Source organism: Dermochelys coriacea, chromosome 3 (genome assembly GCF_009764565.3).
Source record: "Dermochelys coriacea isolate rDerCor1 chromosome 3, rDerCor1.pri.v4, whole genome shotgun sequence".
NCBI classification, from domain to species: Eukaryota; Metazoa; Chordata; order Testudines; family Dermochelyidae; genus Dermochelys; species Dermochelys coriacea.
The window spans coordinates 62,166,334-62,183,334 of record NC_050070.1 but is presented as its reverse complement, the minus strand read 5'-3'; the positions used below and the strand labels follow the sequence as shown (position 1 = coordinate 62,183,334).

Here is a 17,001-nt window from a genome sequence, read left to right as displayed (position 1 = left end):
TAGGCCAGTTTTTGATATAGTGCTCAGAACAGTCCACTACTGAGTTCCATGGCGCGTCTTGTGGGAGTTAACTTGGTTCCTCCCACTTTTTTCAAAGCAGCTGCTGCAAAGTGGTTGTTACGGAAGTATTTTGCAGTTTCAACAACATTAGTCTTTATTTCTGGAACACTGAAGTCTTTGGCTAGGAGGTGCATCAAATGAGCACTGCAGCCGTATGTTATTAGCTTGGGACTCTCTTTACTCTCTTCTAAATAATTTCTTCTCATCCTGGATACATTTGCAACATTGTCTGTGACCAAGCTGTGTACTAGACATTTAAATTTTTTTTCACAGTTTATTATAACTTTTACTGCTGCTTCTTGTAAGTATTCTACTATGTGTACATTTCCTGATGCATCAATTGTTTCTGCAAGGAAGACATTCCCTTCTTCTGTTGTCACATGAGCACAACACATACAACAGGATCATTGTGAACGTTGCTCCACCCATCAAGACTCACGTTTACAATTTTACTCTTTAGACCTTTTGCATACTGCTCAATTTCTCTTTCATACACTTTGTCTAGCAATTTGCCTGTGACATCTGCTCTGTTGAGTGGACTGTATCCTGGTCTTAATGACTGAACCATGTTAATGAAGTGTGGGTTCTCAATCATACAGAAAGGAGAGTTTGTTGCATAATCAAACCATTACCTCTTTTTGTAATCTGCTGGTTCTTATCACAAACTTATCTATGGTTGTTTCTGGATGATGGAGATTTTTTTTTTCTTTTTGCAACAGATGGCTATGTGACATACATGATGTGACTGAAACACTATCATTGGCAGATAACTCTGAAACTATAGAAAATTATGGTGATCTTGAAGGTGGATAGTTTTCAGAATCCTGTATGTTGAGGATGGATTCTCCTAAACAAAATAATTCAATGCAGTTATTTAATTATTATTACCATACTGCTTATTTAATATTACTCATCGCATTCACTGCCACTCAGTACTACTTTAAAGGTGAAATTGTATAAGGAAGATTTGCCTATTTCAGCTATTTATTTTTTTACCACAACTGCATCTAAAATGATAGTACAATAGAGTAACAACTATATTTTTTTCTCAAACATGAGAATTCAAGAATAGTCCAGAGGGAAGACAGGCAGTCCTTAAGAAAGAAGTATGAAATAAAAAAGTTTACCAACCTGAAGATCCTGCATGTTCAGATGTTTCTTCATTTTCAGTGCACTTTCCTTCTGACAAGGAACACTTCTCATGATGTTGTTTCATTTGGGCTACCAGGTCTTGTATTTCTTTGTTGCACTGTTTGCATTTTGCACGCATGCCTCTTACCCACAGGTAGAGGAACTTCATTAAAATATTCCCAAACTGGATCTCTTTTACGGCCTGCTGCCATTATAGGTTTTCCCTTCTAGTGAGAGAATGGTATGGTAGATTTCAAATCAATGAAGGCTGCGCTTAGAAAGACCTCAGGATTTCTGGAATATGCTGCGCAAACAGTTTCACTTTCGTTTCTGCTGCCTGTCCCTCCCTTCTCACATTTATCTCCAGACTTCTTCTCCTTGTCCAGATCTATTCTGCCCCCAACAATCTTCTATTCATTGAACTTTTTGAAACTTTGCACCTTTAAAGAGAGGTAAGGGATTGACTCTGTGTACAAAAATGTTCAGAGGGACAATAGGGTTGAGGTCTGTTATTTCTCGCCTCTATATTTTATTTATTTATTTATTTATTTTAAAAACTTTTTTTGCTGTTAGCAAGCATGTTATCTATGGATAACATATCCATTTGGAAAACTGTAAAACTAAGCATCTCTGATGGTATCTTCTACACTGAGCACTGAGTCCCATTGGGTAGATAGAAAGATTAACCTAAATAATCTATACAGAGGCCCCTGGAGCCCCATAAATTTGGGTCCCTAATCCATGAACTGTTGGAACACATTTACAAAACTTTTCATAAACGTTACGTGAATATATTATCCCATACTATAGAATTAGAATTTATAATCCCTATTCCATGATGAGATATCTTTGAGCTATAATGTATCTAAATTAAAACTCTCTCTAGATAGGTTTTTTCAAAAAAAACCTGATTTAAATTAAAAAATCTGATTTATTTTTTTTTAATTAAAAAAAAATTGATTTTTATCCACCCTGTCATGTACCCCTCTCAGGATTCAAGCATTTTTAACACCCATCCCAATTCTGGCTCTCTGCTGGTCTTGTTTGTCCAGGAGACATTGAGATCCACCTAGAACACACCTAACAACAAGGATCCCAAACACTTAGATCTGTTTGGAAGAAATGCATACTCATTGGCCTTGCTACAATTGAGGGTGGCCAAGTGCCAGGCATTTCTGGCCAAATGCAACTTTTTAACATGGGACAAGATTACATCTTTCCTGGCCAACGTCCATCATGAAAGCAGAGAGGAGCTGAAAGACATTATAATAGCAGGCCAGCTTGTGGCCATAATGGCTCTGCAGCAATGGTTCCTAAACTTATTCTGCCATTTGTGCAGGGGAAGCTCCTGCCAAGCCGGGCCGGTTTGTTTACCTGCCACGTTGGCAGGTTCAGCTCCCAGTGGCCGTGGTTCACTGCTACAGGCCAATGGGAGCTGGAAGCGGCGCAGGCTGAGGGACGTACCGGTTGCGGCTTCCAGCAGTTCCCATTGGCCTGGAACAGAGAATCTCAGCCAGTGGGAGCCACAATCGGCCGAACCTGCGGACGCGGCAGGTAAACAAACCAGCCGGGCTCGGCAGGGGCTTTCCCTGCACAAGTGGCAGAACAAGTTTGGGAACCATTGCTCTACAGGTAATGAATATGTCTGACATCACTGGCAGGTCTATGGCTGCGGCAGTGACCATGCAGAGTGTGGCGTGACTCCAAGCCTCAGGTATCCCTCACAGGCACAAGCAATGGTTTAGGACTTGACCTTTAAGTGCTTGGAGTTGTTCAGCGAACAAACTGATAGTTCCTTACACTTGCTGAAAGATTCCAAAGCAACTTTTCTGGGAATCTACATTCCCCCACCCTATTGAAAGGCATCAATCAACCAGTCCTCAACTATCACACCAGCAGAGACTGCATACTATATCTAAACACTGAAACCTAGAGTACTTGTACTACAACATGGGGCATCAGCTCTCCTCGACTTTAGCCCCACACTCTGCCGTAATGACCTGTCAGCATAATTGAGAGGATGGTCAAGAGCTGCATAAGAACCAGTCCTCAGAGCATAACCTTAGAAAGCTGCCTTGCACCTCCACTGGACATGGTCTTGTTATAACATCAGACAGATGGGTGTTGGAGATCATAGTCCATGGCTACCATATCCAGTCCTTTTTGTCTGCCCCCTACCCACTCCCCTTCTTTGTCCCGCTTCAGGGACCTTCTCATGAGAGCTTATTGCAAATTTAAGTGACCTCATGGCTTTGTCTAGGAGCCAAAGCGCAAGTAACTAGGCTGCTGGTGTACTGAGACCACAGCCTATTGTGCTGACCCATACTGAACCTCACTGGGCTTATTGTTTCTGTGTATTGGTCTGCTGTCTCTTAGATTGTGAGCTCTTTGGGGCAGGGATAGTCCTTTTTTTGTTCTGCACTTGTATAGCACCTAGCACTGTAGGGTCCTGATCCATGACAGGGGCTTTTAAATGCTACGATAATAATGAAATAATAATAATACAAAGAGAGATTCTTCTGCTCCTTTTATTTCCTTGTTCTGAAAAAGAAAAAAGAAGTTGTTTGTCCTATTCTAAACCTAAGGAGACTCAACAAACATGCATGCAGTCTCAGATTCTATTCCTGGGGAAATTCTGCACCAAAAAATCCAAAAATTCTGCATATCTTATTTGTCAAAATAATGCAATATAATCACTCCCATTTCATTTAAATAAATTACCAAAATAAACTACCATACAGAAAAAAAATCATAATAACTGCTCAGCATTTCCTAAACAAATGAAAGTTAAATTACAAATACTTTGTAACAAAGACCCTGCATTCCAGTTATAAGCTTGGATTTTAATTTAAATGACATTACTTTTATTTTGATGTTTGGTATTCTGTAAAGTAGAACGTTGCTTTAAATTGCTCAGACTTTCACACATGAAAGTCGTACAGTTTTGCTAATCATTGTCCTGCATTTTTTTAAATGGATAAGTAAAATAGATCCTGAGGTGTAATCTAACCCTATTGTGCCTCTCGGCACAGGAAAAAAAGGGAGAAAGCAGATAGACTTTTCTAGCTGAGGATTCCCTTACTGTCATTTACAATAAGGCTTGTTTACATCACTCTGGCAAGGTAAAGGAGCCTTAATCGACTAAGAATGGGAACAATTAACTAACAATGGGAACATTAGTAGCCTGCCTGTTTAGTTGTTACTAAAGGAGTAAGGTTTAGGAGGGTAATGCTTGCCTCTGTCAAATTCATAACTGGTTTGCAGTTCTCAGCTTCCACCCGTGAGGAAATACCTAAGATTCACAGTGGGGCCTTACCACTACCCATACAGGGTTTTGCTTTTCAGATTCCCTCTGATGCTGACTGTTAATCAAGTTTCTGGCCTTAGTAATGACTTACCTAAGGAAGGAAGGAATCCCTGTCTTCCCCGTCTAAATGACTGGCTGATCAGAGGCAGGTCCCGAGAAGAGACAGTTCTGGATTGCATTTTCTCCCTATTCTTTCCCTTAAAACTCCTAGTGAAGTATGTGAAATAATCTCTCGTACTAGCTCAGACAGTAAAGTTCATCTGCACTGTGCTTAACTCCAGTTTGGTGAAAGCTTTTATGCCAGAGTACGGGTTCTGGTCCCTTCAGTCAACAGTGTATGACCTTCAGAACACTGTGTGTGCATGTTTGGGACATTTTGGTCCTTGTGCATATACGTGTGATGCAGCTTGCCAGGCTTTGCCTGCAGCCATTACAATGGTGGCTGAGGATGGAGTATATCCCGTCCACACACCTTATGACCAAACAAATCACAGCCTTCCTCCCCCGTCATATTCTGCAGGAACTCAAGTGACGGCTATATCCTTTGAATGTAAGAAAAGGGATATCCTTCTTGTTCCCCTTCGCAATGATGATGCTGGAGAAGTGCATCAGGGACAGACTGGGGTGCCCACTAGAGCCATCTGAAAATGCAAGGTTCAGGGACTCAAGATGATCTAAAACTTCACATGAACAACTTGGAACTGAGAGCTATAAGACTGGCTTATATGGCATTCCTTCTCATCCTCTGAAACACCCACAGTGCAGATTGTGACAGGCAACATGTCGTCGGTGCAATAAACAAACAGAGAGGCGCTTGATCATCTCCTCTCTGCCTGGAGATGTTCAAGTTCCAAGAACAGTCCCATTGGCAAGGAGTGACTCTGATAGCTCTACACCTACCAGGGCTCAGCGATGACCTGGCGGACTTTCTGGGCAGGAATGTGATAACCAGACACAACTGGTCACCGTGGAAATATTTTTTTGATGGGAATTCCCATCATAGACCTCTTCACCATGGCAGATAATGCCAAATGCAGGGATTTCTGCTCTATGGGCAGTATAAGCCCCAGCTCCCTTTCTAGCACCTTTCTACTTCAGTGGTCTTGAGGACTGCTGTATGCCTTCCCACTGATCACTCTGATCCCTAAGAGCATATCCAAGATCAAATGGGACAGAGCTACAGTCATCATGATATTGCCCTGCTGGCTGAGATGATTTTGGCTGTTGGATCTCCTGCATTTGTCCAGTCAGTCCCCCACCCCCACCCCCAATATGACTTCCCACCTGCCTTGAAATGCTATCTCAGAACTAGGGACAAATATTGCATCCGGACCCAGGGTCGTGCTTGGTGGCCTGAACATTGGCTTATTGAGCAAGACAGACAAAGACTGCTCCCTGCAGGTCCAGCAGATTCTTTTACAGAATGGCAAATATTTTCCATATGAGCAGCTCAAAACAATGTGAATCCAACTCAGATCCTATACCAAAGATTCTGGACTATATGCTGTCTTTATCTTCTAGCCCTTTATCTTCCTTAAAATTCATCTGGAAGTCATATCACCATGTCTCGCTCTGATACAGTCATACTCGGTCTTTTCATACCCTGCAGTGTTGAAGTTCCACAAGGACCTTCTCCCTACCTGCCCTCAGACTAAGGACCCTACTCCCACATTGTAGCGTAGCGAAGCTTGGAGTCACCATTTGTGCCATCAGCAGAATGTTCATTATACCACCTCACAATCAAGATGGTCTTTCTGCTAACCATCACATCAGCATGGAGAGTCAGTGAACTGCACGTTCTCATGGCTGGGCTGGGATATATATCCTTCCACAGGAACAAAGTGGTGATGAAACTAGACCCTAAATTCATCCCCACAGTGGTCTCAGAATTCACCTAAGCCAGTCTTCTCAATGCCGCACTCATCACCAGGCGAAAAGAAGCTTTATATTCTGGATGTTACTGGGGCCCTGCTATATGACATAAACAATACTTTCAGACTTTCTCCCTGTCTCTTTGTGGCCATATCCAGTACATCAAAAGGCCAAGCTATCTCACCCCTGAGAATCTCAAAGAGAATTCTTCAGCGCATTTTTACCTACTTACTATCTATTGTATGGCAAGGCTCTCCCTGCAAACACTCCACCTGGGGCAGAGGCAGCATCTTCAGCCTGCTTTAGAACTCTATTGATAGCTGAGATCTGTAAGGTAGCCACATGGAGTAACTCAGTGACCTTTGTGAAATGCTGTGCATTTGACATGGCAGCCAGAGCAGATGTTGCATATGGAAGAGCAGTACTTCAATCCATGTTTGACTAATACAACTGAGATTCTTCACTCGCATCTAGGGAGGATTCTTCTTGCCTGTCACCTAGAGTGGGACTTATACTAACACCATACTCAAACAAGAAATATTTACCCTACAGTAATTGAGGTTCTTCAAGATGTTGTAGCCCCACGATCAACCTTCCATCCTTATTTTTCCGAGTCCTCAGCTACACAGGCTTTAAATTGTCAGAGAACTGAGGGGAAGGTCATAGCCACTCCACCCTCTATGTCCTCATATGGGAGGCTCTGCTGGACGTTACTTGTAAAATAAAAAAAATGAAAAATTCAGTCTCCGAATGCATGGATCACATTCACACCTAGAGTAGGATCCACACTTACTACAACATTTCAAAGAACCACAGTTACTGTAGGGTAACTAACTGAACTTCCTAAAGTGTATACATTATAGACAGGGCTGGTTGCACTGTCTATTATTCTGGCAACCTTTTCTTTGAGAAGCTCTAACACCTCCATACTTTGAAATGGGCACTTAAAATTGGCAGGGGAGTGGTATTTGTGTCAGGGATGTGTTTTTTGCTATTCCCATGAAAATTTATCCTAATTTGGTTTGCTTAGTAAAGACTTGCTAGAGCTTCACCTTTAAAATCTCCAAAGATCAGTCAGCACTGGATCTTTATTAATGTTCTTTTAACACAGGGGTTTTTTTGCAATAGAGTATAGAATTTGGGAAATTTCAATTGCTTATTTCTCAATCCTCAAAACTTGTCATATGGCTGGACGCTAATAAATTCATACTTTATGTACATCCGTCAAATGTTGTTTGGGTAAAAGAAAGTACCTGTATTAAATTCAAGTTTCATTGTTTTGATTATAAAAAGTCTCATTTCGCTGCTGCACTATAAAATTACCCTAAACTTTTCAGTAGCATTTCTAATCTGGTTATGTCATTTATTTTCCATTTTATGATAAAAATCAATCATTTTCACAAAAATCCAGTTGAGACTTTGACAAAAATGATAATATATTTTGGGGACAAATTCTGAGTTTTGGTAAAGGGTGAATTATTCTTATTAATATATTATTGTGTGCATTTTCTTTAGAGGTTGGCTGTAGGAGTTTTGGCAGAAAATGGCTTGACGTTGGAAGAATGGCTGCCTTCAGCATGGATTACAGATACTATTCCTCGTCGGTGTCCGTTTGTGCCACAAATGGGTGATGAGGTATTTTTGTTTTTCTCAAGATTCTTGCTTTCCATTTCCAGTTTTTCAACTTTTTTACATAACTTTTTTAGAAATGTATGTAATTAATTTTGTCATTATTTTTCTGAACATTTTGGATTGATTAAAACACCCTTTAGAGTTTAATTTTAATCAAGCCAAGATTACTTTCTTTCAGAATGAAAGTTTCTCTGTAAGCACGTTCTACCTTTCCACTGGGCCCTTCAGAATCTTCCAAATGCTATGTCACATTTGGGCTATCCCTTTTCTTTTTCCACACTCTTGTGATGGGGTTTTTTATTGCACTGTATTTCTCCTGTGTCTTTCCTCACCTCTGTTACTTCAATGAGGTATATGCCCAGTATACTAAAGCGAGAAGTAAAGCAGGAAGAACTGGAAATGCTAGTTAATACATACAACTATGACATAGTTGGCATCACAGAGTCTTAGTGGGATTCTACACATGACTGGAATATTGGTATAGAAAGGTACAGCTTGCTCAGGTAGGGGAAAAGGGAGGAGGTGTTGCCTTATATATCAAAAATGTATAAACTTGGACTGAGGTTAGATGGAAATAGAAGACTTGTTGAAAGTCTCTGGGTAAGGATAAAAGAGGTAAAAAAGCAAGGATGATATCATGGTAGGGGTCTACTACACCTAACCAGGAAGAAGAGGTGGATGAGGTTTTTTAAATAACTAACAAAATCATCCAAAGCACAGGACTTGGTGGTGATGGGGAACTTCAACTACCCCAGATATCTGTTGGGAAAATAACACAGCAGGGCACAGATTATCCAACAAATTCTTGGAATATATTGGAGACAATTTTTTATTTTAGAAGATGGAGAAAGCTTCTAGGGGAGAGGCTGTTCTAGATTTAATTTTGACAAATAGGAAGGAACTGGTTAAGAATTTGAAAGTGGATCATGAAGTGATAGAGTTCATGATTCTAAGGAATGGTAAGAGGGTAAACAGCACAATAAAGATAATGGATTTCAAAAAGGCAGAGTTTAGCAAACTCAGGGAGTTCAGGAGAGTCTCAAATTCACAAAAGTCCTCCAAAAAGTGGAAACTCGGTCAAATTAGAAAGGATGAATGTAAACAAGTTACACAAGTATATAGAGACAAAATTAGAAAGGCCAAGGCACAAAACGAGATTAAACTAGATGGAGATGTAAAGGATAACAAGAAAACATTCTACAAATACATTAGAAGTAAGAGGAAGACTAAGGACAGAGTATGCCCATTACTCAATGAGGGGGGAAAAAGAATAACAGAAAATGTGGAAATGGCAGAAGTGCTAAATGACTTTTGTTTCAGTTTTCACCAAACAGGATAGTAGCGATTGGATGACTAACATAGTGAATGATAGTGAAAATGAGGTAGGATCAGAGGCTAAAATAGGGAAAGAACAAGTAAAAAATTACTTTGACAAGTTAGATGTCTTCATCACCAGGTCCTGATGAAATAAATCCTAGATTACTCAAGGAGATGACTGAGGAGTTATCTGAGCCATTAGCAATTATCTTCGAAAAGTCGTGGAAGATTGGATAGATTCCAGAGCATTGGAAAAGGGCATATAGTGCCAATCTATAAAAAGGGAAATAAGGACAACCTGGGGAATTACAGACCAGTCAACTTGGCATCAGTACCCAGAAAGATAATGGAGCAAATAAGTAAGCAATCAATTTGCATAAACATCTAGAAGATAATAAGGTGATGACATATCCATGCTGACTGATACTTAAGAGAAAATCATTCTCAAACCAGCCTGATAGCGATCTTTGACAGGGTAACAAGCCTTGTGGATAGGGGGGAAGTGGTAGATGTCGTATATCTTGACTTTAGTAAGGCTTTTGATATGGTCTTGCATGACCTTCTCATAAAAAAAACTAGGGAGATGCAAGCTAGATGGAGCTACTATAAGGTGGGTGCATAACTGGTTGGAAAACCATTCCGACGGAGTAGTTACTAGTAGTTCACAGTCAAGTGGGGTGCCACAGGCATCAGTTTGGGTCCAGTTTTGTTGAATATCTTCATCAAATGATTTAGATAATGGCATAGAGAGTACACTTATATAGTTTGCAGATGATACCAAGCTGGGAGGAGTTGCAAGTACTTTAGAGAATAGGTTTTAAATTGAAAATCATCTGGACAAACTGGAGAAATGGTCTGAAGTCAATAGGATAAAATTCAATAAGGATAAATGCAGTGTATTCCACTTATGAAGAACAATCAGTTGCACACATACATAATGGGAAATGACTGCCTGGGAAGGAGTACTGCAGTAAGGTATAGGGGGTCATAATGGATCCCAAGCTAAATATGAGTGAACAGTGTAATAAAACTGTTACAAAAAAGCAGATGTCATTCTGGCATGGAGTGTTGTAGGCAAGCCATGAGAAATAATTCTTCCACTGTACTCCGTGCTGATTAGGCCTGAACTAGAGTAGTGTCCAATTCTGTGTGCCACATTTCAGGAAAGATGTGGACAAATTGGAGAAAGTCCAGAGAAAAGCAACAAACATGATTAAAGGTCTAGAAAACATGACCTGTGAGGGAAGATTGGATAAATTGGGTTGTTTACTCTGGAGAAGAGAAGACCAAGAGGGGACATGATAACAGTTTTCAAGTACACAAAATGTTGTTACAAGGAGGAGGGAGAAAAATTGTTTTCCTTAACCTCTAAGGATAGGACAAAAAGCAATGGGCTTAAAATGCAGCCAGGGCGGTTTAGGTTGGACATTGGGAAAAACTTCCTAACTGTTAGGGTGGTTAAGCACTGGAATAAATTGCCCAGGAAGATTGTGGAATCTCTATCATTGGAGATTTGTAGACAAAAACCTGTCAGGAATGGTCTAGATAATACTTAGTCCTACCATGAGTTCAGGGGACTGAACTAGATGACCTCTCGAGGTCCCTTCCAGTCCTACAATTCTGTGGTTCAGTAGTTCAATTCCAAAAATGACAGATACATAAAACAATTTGTTTTTTAATTTATAAAGTGTGCTTAGTATAATATATTGGGTGCATGAACAATACTTAATATAATGTATGGCTTGAAAATCCAAGTCAAAAACAAGATTTTATGTACCCCGTCTTCCACAATCAATGACACACAAATTCACCCCTCAGGAAAAAGCCACAGGAAATAGTTGGGCCATACACTATAATCTGTACGGGCCTGAATCTTCAAAGAGCTAAGCATTTCTGGAGAGGTGTTGAGCACCCAGAGTGCTGAACTGAGTTCCCACAGAGATTATCAACTTCAGCTTTCATTGAGAGCCTCTGTGGAGCTCCTCACAGAATCAAATCCAAGATGAACAAGTCTGGTCACTGGTGCCATCTAGGTATTGTAGAGTTGTCAGTGATATGCCTGTACCATACTTTTAAGAGTCTTTGGCATCTACTAGTATTGACATGTTTCACAAAAATCTCACATTTGGCCAGACAAAGCAGATGTTGCACTGTATACAGGGAATACTTAGGCATGTTCTCATCATTCTGTTGTTCAGAAGAACCTTGACATTAATGAAGTTGACAATTGCTACCTAGTCTGTACCTGGAAACGTACAAATTGTTGCACCAATTTGAGAAGTACCAGTAATACATCTAGTCCAGAATCATATCGCTGACAATGATTGTTCCCATATGTGTCCGAGAGGGTGCAAGAAATTCCACAGCTGGATAATTATTTTATTATAAGCACAGTTGGTAACATCACCTATTAAGGTTGCTCAACACTTCCCTAAGCCTCCATTTTCTGTTGCTTATGACTTTGACATACATTAATTATTTGGGCTGAAATTTTCCATACTGGGTGTTTGCCTGAGGCTGTATGTTTTGGAAAATTTCAGCCAAAACAATTTAGGATGTGTGTGCACTGCACTGCAAGCTTGGGCTCATATCCACCTTTCATCTACACATAATTATGTCTGACTCAGGCTAGCAAGCCCTCCATGTGCAGGCCCCAGGACCCCATCAGTATGGGGAGAGATTTGATAGTCTGAGTCGGACAGGCTCAAATTTTGCAGTGTGGATGCAACTCTGACCATGCCTCCCATACTGGGGCCTGAGAGTTCACCAGTGCTGTCCCACAATCCCATGGGCCTTTCTATCCCAAGGCCAGACGACTCTCAAGAAATGGAAATGGTGCCTCTGGTTCAAGTACAGCTGCTCAGAATTTAGCCCTTCCTTTTTATTCTGGCTACTGAGCTGTAAGCAGTGTGAACCTTCTCTTATGTTTATAATGGCCACCAACACAAAGAAGTCCTTTGCCAAGTGCACTGCTAGCTGGTCATGAGAGCACAATCAGATTTTAGTTAAACTCTCGTGTGAGGCAAGCAAACAGTTTGACTTCAGCAAGAGTTCCAGTAATGACCATGCATACAAAGAAATAGTGAAGAAGCTGCCAGCTTTGTGGATTTACCAAACCAGTGACCAGTGCAGAGAGTGGATTAAGCGTCCCAAGCACAACTACTGGAAAGCTAGGGATGAGAACGACACCTCTGGAAACTCACCATCATCCTGCCCATTTTATGAGGAGTTTGACCATGTGCTCGGAATGGCACAAAGTATTGAGCCATCAGCACTTCATGACAGTCTGGTTAGAAGAGATGGTGACCTTCTGACCCTAGAATCTAGTTTGACACCGGAGGGGAGCAAGCACCCAATCAGGCTGCTGAAGTGTCTCTCGTGCTCACACCAGTCTCCAAAGATGCTTTGCTACTGGAGCAGCTGCAGTACATCTTGGGTCTCTACTCAGAGGACCTTTTTGATGGCTCTTTGAAGGAACAGCCCCTTGCAGAACTAGCAGCAGAAACACACAAAGCAGAAGTAGCCCCTCAACCTGGTGAGTTTCTGGTTCCATGTTTGTTGTTGTTATATGGATCGGAGGAATTTATGCTTTATGACCCTAATGCAAAATTTATTACTAGCTGAGGGCAGCAGCGTGTATCTGCCAGTGGCAAACGGAATGCCAGCACCTTAGCAGCAGCACCACGTGGAATTCAAAATGGAAACCAGGAAGCACAAACATCAATGAAACAAGCATTTAAAATTTAATTTTTACTAGAAATTTGCACATTCTTACCTTTACCACTCCAGCACATCTTTGTAAGAACCATATATTGCCTTCCCTTTTAGTATGTCATGCTGTACAAATTAGTCCCCCCACAGCGTAATGAGCTGCATGTAAATGGTAAACTATCTGGTGGGGAAGTTAAATGTAGTCCATGGGCAATGGAATCAATGTCTGAAGTATAGCTGGGGGAATGTATATACACCAGAAATGTGTCGGGGGTGAGGAGTGGGGGAAATGGCTTTGTAGTTTTTTGAGAGTCTGTGTTGTTGTATATTTGCATGTGGTCACTGGGTAGTTGAGGTCAGAGCAGCATGCATTGGACACTGCAGGGAAGCAATAATCCATGTGGATGCTAACACAGCATCCTGTCGATTTCCCCCCCCCCTTGAATTTTGGCCCAATCCCAGTGCAGTTAGCTGCAAACTTTTCCCATAGTAGGGAACTCAAGAGAGGTAGTCAAATTTTAGGAAAATAAGTACTTTACAGTTCCAGCTCTGTAGATCACCAGCCCACTCCATTTGTAGATGTTCATTCAGTCACCATAACTTTGAAAACCTCTGTGGCATACACAACTGGCTTGCCGCTGGCAGCTTGGAATAAAATGTCCCTTTGACATTTTGGAACTTTTAGACTTGTGATGTCCTCCAGAACGTGGAATCCCTGAAAGGACAGAGAAGGCTTAGTTAGTAAGCTGTCACTTCCCTGCCCACAAACCAAGCTGGTCTGCAATTTTTAAACAGAAAAATTTTAAATTTTAACTTACCATTGTTTTTGCATCGTTTCACTGTGATTCAGTTGTGTTAACACAGCTTTGGGAACTGAAACGTTCTCTCAGAACGTTCAGTTTTGAAAAGTATCGTTTCTGGGCCTTGAGATTCCACAAGCCACTTTTGCCTGCAGAAACCTGTTTTAAAGTACTGACACAATAATGCACTGTTCGATTCTACTCTTAGGCCTTTCTGCCTCTTCTGGTCCCTTCACCTTGACAGTGTGAGTGCAGTCAAGCAGACCCCTGGGATGCAGAACTGTGACAGTCCAGTCCCAGCAGAAGTGTTTCTGTGATGAACTTATGGTGAACGTTCTGGACAGGGACAACAAGCAGGTGCAATACCAGAAGGAAAAGGATTCACGGCAAGTGGAAAGGCACAGATAGGCTACAGAGTAAGGGGACAGAATTGTAGTGCAGTGCAGTTTCTAGAGCAGGAACATTGGCTGAGGGAGGAAGATAGAGCACAGCAGAAAGACCTGTTTGAGAGGCTGTTTATGCTTATGACCCCAAGAGTACAGGCTCCTGCTGCGCCTGCACCATGCCCTGAGTCCCCTCCGTGGGATCAGGGGCTGCAAAGCAGGAACAGTTTGGACAATTGCATAGTTGGGTGGCCCATGCAATCAAATCTTAACAGCAGCTGGACGGGGCAAATCTACCATCTACAATCCGCTAACCTTGTGCTGAGCCATCCCCTGTGCAGGCCTCCCACCCCTGTGCAGCAGTGCCAAGAGCATACTAAACATGAAAGAAAAGGAAAGGAGGCCACAGGACATGCAACCTAAGGGGATTTATTTGTTGTCACTGTGTTCCCTGTTTAATGTTTAGTTTATGCACTTCGTTATATTAATGGTTTTGGAGTTGGGTTATTATTGGTGTGTCAGTGGTAGCTGGCCTGCGTGGCAGTGGTTTAATCTATTTTTGTGTTTATTTTATTAAGAATGTCTATTACTATCACTGCATCACATCATATAATGTGTATTTTAAATAATAACGATAAACTCATGATAAGGGACAGCAGGGAAGTTGTATTCTAACATAAGTATTCAATAATTTTCTCTACGTCAATCCCTACTGTAAATCCACAGTTCTTGCCACACTTCCCTGCCCCCAGTTCATAATCAGTCATGTCACCTGTAACTACAGCGCATAGCAGTCAACCTCCTACCCAGTTCATAATCAGTTATGTCACTTATAAGTTACAATGCTTGGCAATCAGCCCTCCCCATTTTGTTGCGTGATGTGGCAGTATCTCATTTACTGTTAACGTTGTACAAGCACATTCATAAATATACTATTCTCCCTCTTCCATTGGCATGTGCAAGCCCATAATGTGGGAGCACAGAGCATCCCTGATCTGTGTTGCCCAGATCCATCCTGCTCCAGCTGTGATAGGCACACTTTCTGGTATAGTGTACCGATTCAGCGATCCATTACTGTTTTGGGTCCATTCGGCTCACCTTTGGCTCACCTTTGGGCTTGGGCTCACCTTTGGCTTCACAGTAATGCAGACAGCATTGATGACACTGGAATCCTAACAGGTCTTCAGACAGCGCCAGCTGAATTTCAGTTTGCTGAACCCACCTTCAGCAACCATTCTACACCTTCTGACAGTGTGATTAAACATTGTTTTGCCAGGTATTCTGGTATGGTTTCATAAGGCAAGGCAAAAGGGGGGTATGTAGAGTCCTCCAAAATCACAGTGGGGACAGAAACTTCATTTATGACAGTGTCGTTTGGTGGCAATAGTGTTGCATCTTGTCCATGGATGTAGACTCCCAATAGTTGGAAAACCCTGGCATCATGAACTTTCCTAGTGCAGCCCATGTTGGCATCCATAAATTGGCCTCTGGGGTCCACAAGAGCCTGCATAACGGTGGAGTAGTAACCTTTATGTTTATGTTCTCATGCTCATTGAGGAGAGCAAACTATGGGCACATGAGTCACATCAGTGCCCCCAGCATAGTTTGGAAACTCCATTCTCTCAAAAGGAGTAATTAGTTTAGGGATATGGTATGCCAGGGATCAGCAACCTTTGACACGCAGCCCGTCAGGGAAATCTGCTGGCGAGCTGGGATGATTTGTTTACCTGCAGCGTCCACAGGTTTGGCCAATCACAGCTCCCAATGGCCACAGTTCGCTGTTCCAGGCCAATGGGGCCTGCAGGAAGCAGCATGGGCCGAGGGATGTGCTGGCTGCCGAGGGATTTGTAAAGAGACTGTGACAAGGAGCTGGGGGAAGCGAGGTCACTGAGACTGGGTGAGAAACCCAGGAACTAAGACTGGGAATGGGAGCCAGTAGGCTCAGGGGAAGGGGGAAACAGGAAGCCAAGCAGGGGAAGGATATTGGTATTGGCTAGGCAAGGAGATTGGGAACAAGGGAGTGGGGAAGATTAGGAGTGGCTGAAAGTGGGGGAGACTGGGACTGGAATGGGGAGTCTAAAGAGGAGACAGTGGAACTCCCTTGGAAAGGAGACTGGGACTGGGATCAGAAGCCATGACATGGGACGGGGACTGGCTAGGTGAGTAGAGTGGGGCTGGGGCTGAGGAGCTAGTGGTGGGGTAGAGACAGAACTGGGACAGGTACAAGTTGTAGAGGATGAGGCAGAAAGAGTCAAACTTGGGGTGGAGGAGGTCTGGGCAGAAGAGTATGTGAGTACACTAGAGTACACTTCTCTCCAGAGCCTGTAATGGCCAAAGATCCTAGGGTTTTATCATTCCTCTGCTGTCAGCCAATGTCAGCTCAAGTGGCAGAGTTATGTGCGGTGTATTTAAAGGCTCCAGCCCTGCAGATAACCCATGTGGATGTCAGTAAAATATCACATTATGGAATTTGTTGTTTTTCACTTTGCTTAAAAACACAAACAAAAAACCCTAGAATTGCACACAAAAAAGTACACTAAAATAATATTAAAGTTACAAATTCAACGGCTCAAAAGTTAGGAAATGCACAAGCAACCTTAATTCAGCCACCTTGTATGTAAGCATTATGATACAGTCGTTAATGACATGATCACACGCTATTTTTTCCACCCTGCTTTGGAAATGAATCAGAGTTGTGTACTGAAGAAGGCTGTTGTCTGTAGGACTCCTGTCTCATTTGTTACAGAAGTTGAAAGGTTGTGGTGAGTGAGGCAGAGGTTTGCAGGAA

General features: G+C 42.0%; 1 protein-coding gene across 5 annotated transcripts in view; it reads left to right on the top strand.

The window, feature by feature from the left end:
* The window catches only part of LOC119853819 (pleckstrin homology domain interacting protein), a 311,916-nt gene that overhangs the window by 226,154 nt on the left and 68,761 nt on the right, over positions 1–17,001 (top strand). For all 5 annotated transcript variants that reach the window (XM_038397319.2, XM_038397318.2, XM_043510549.1 and 2 more), the window contains one exon: positions 7,886–8,005. In XM_038397319.2, coding sequence (XP_038253247.1) covers positions 7,886–8,005 — 120 coding nt within the window. The remainder of the gene's footprint in view (positions 1–7,885; positions 8,006–17,001) is intronic.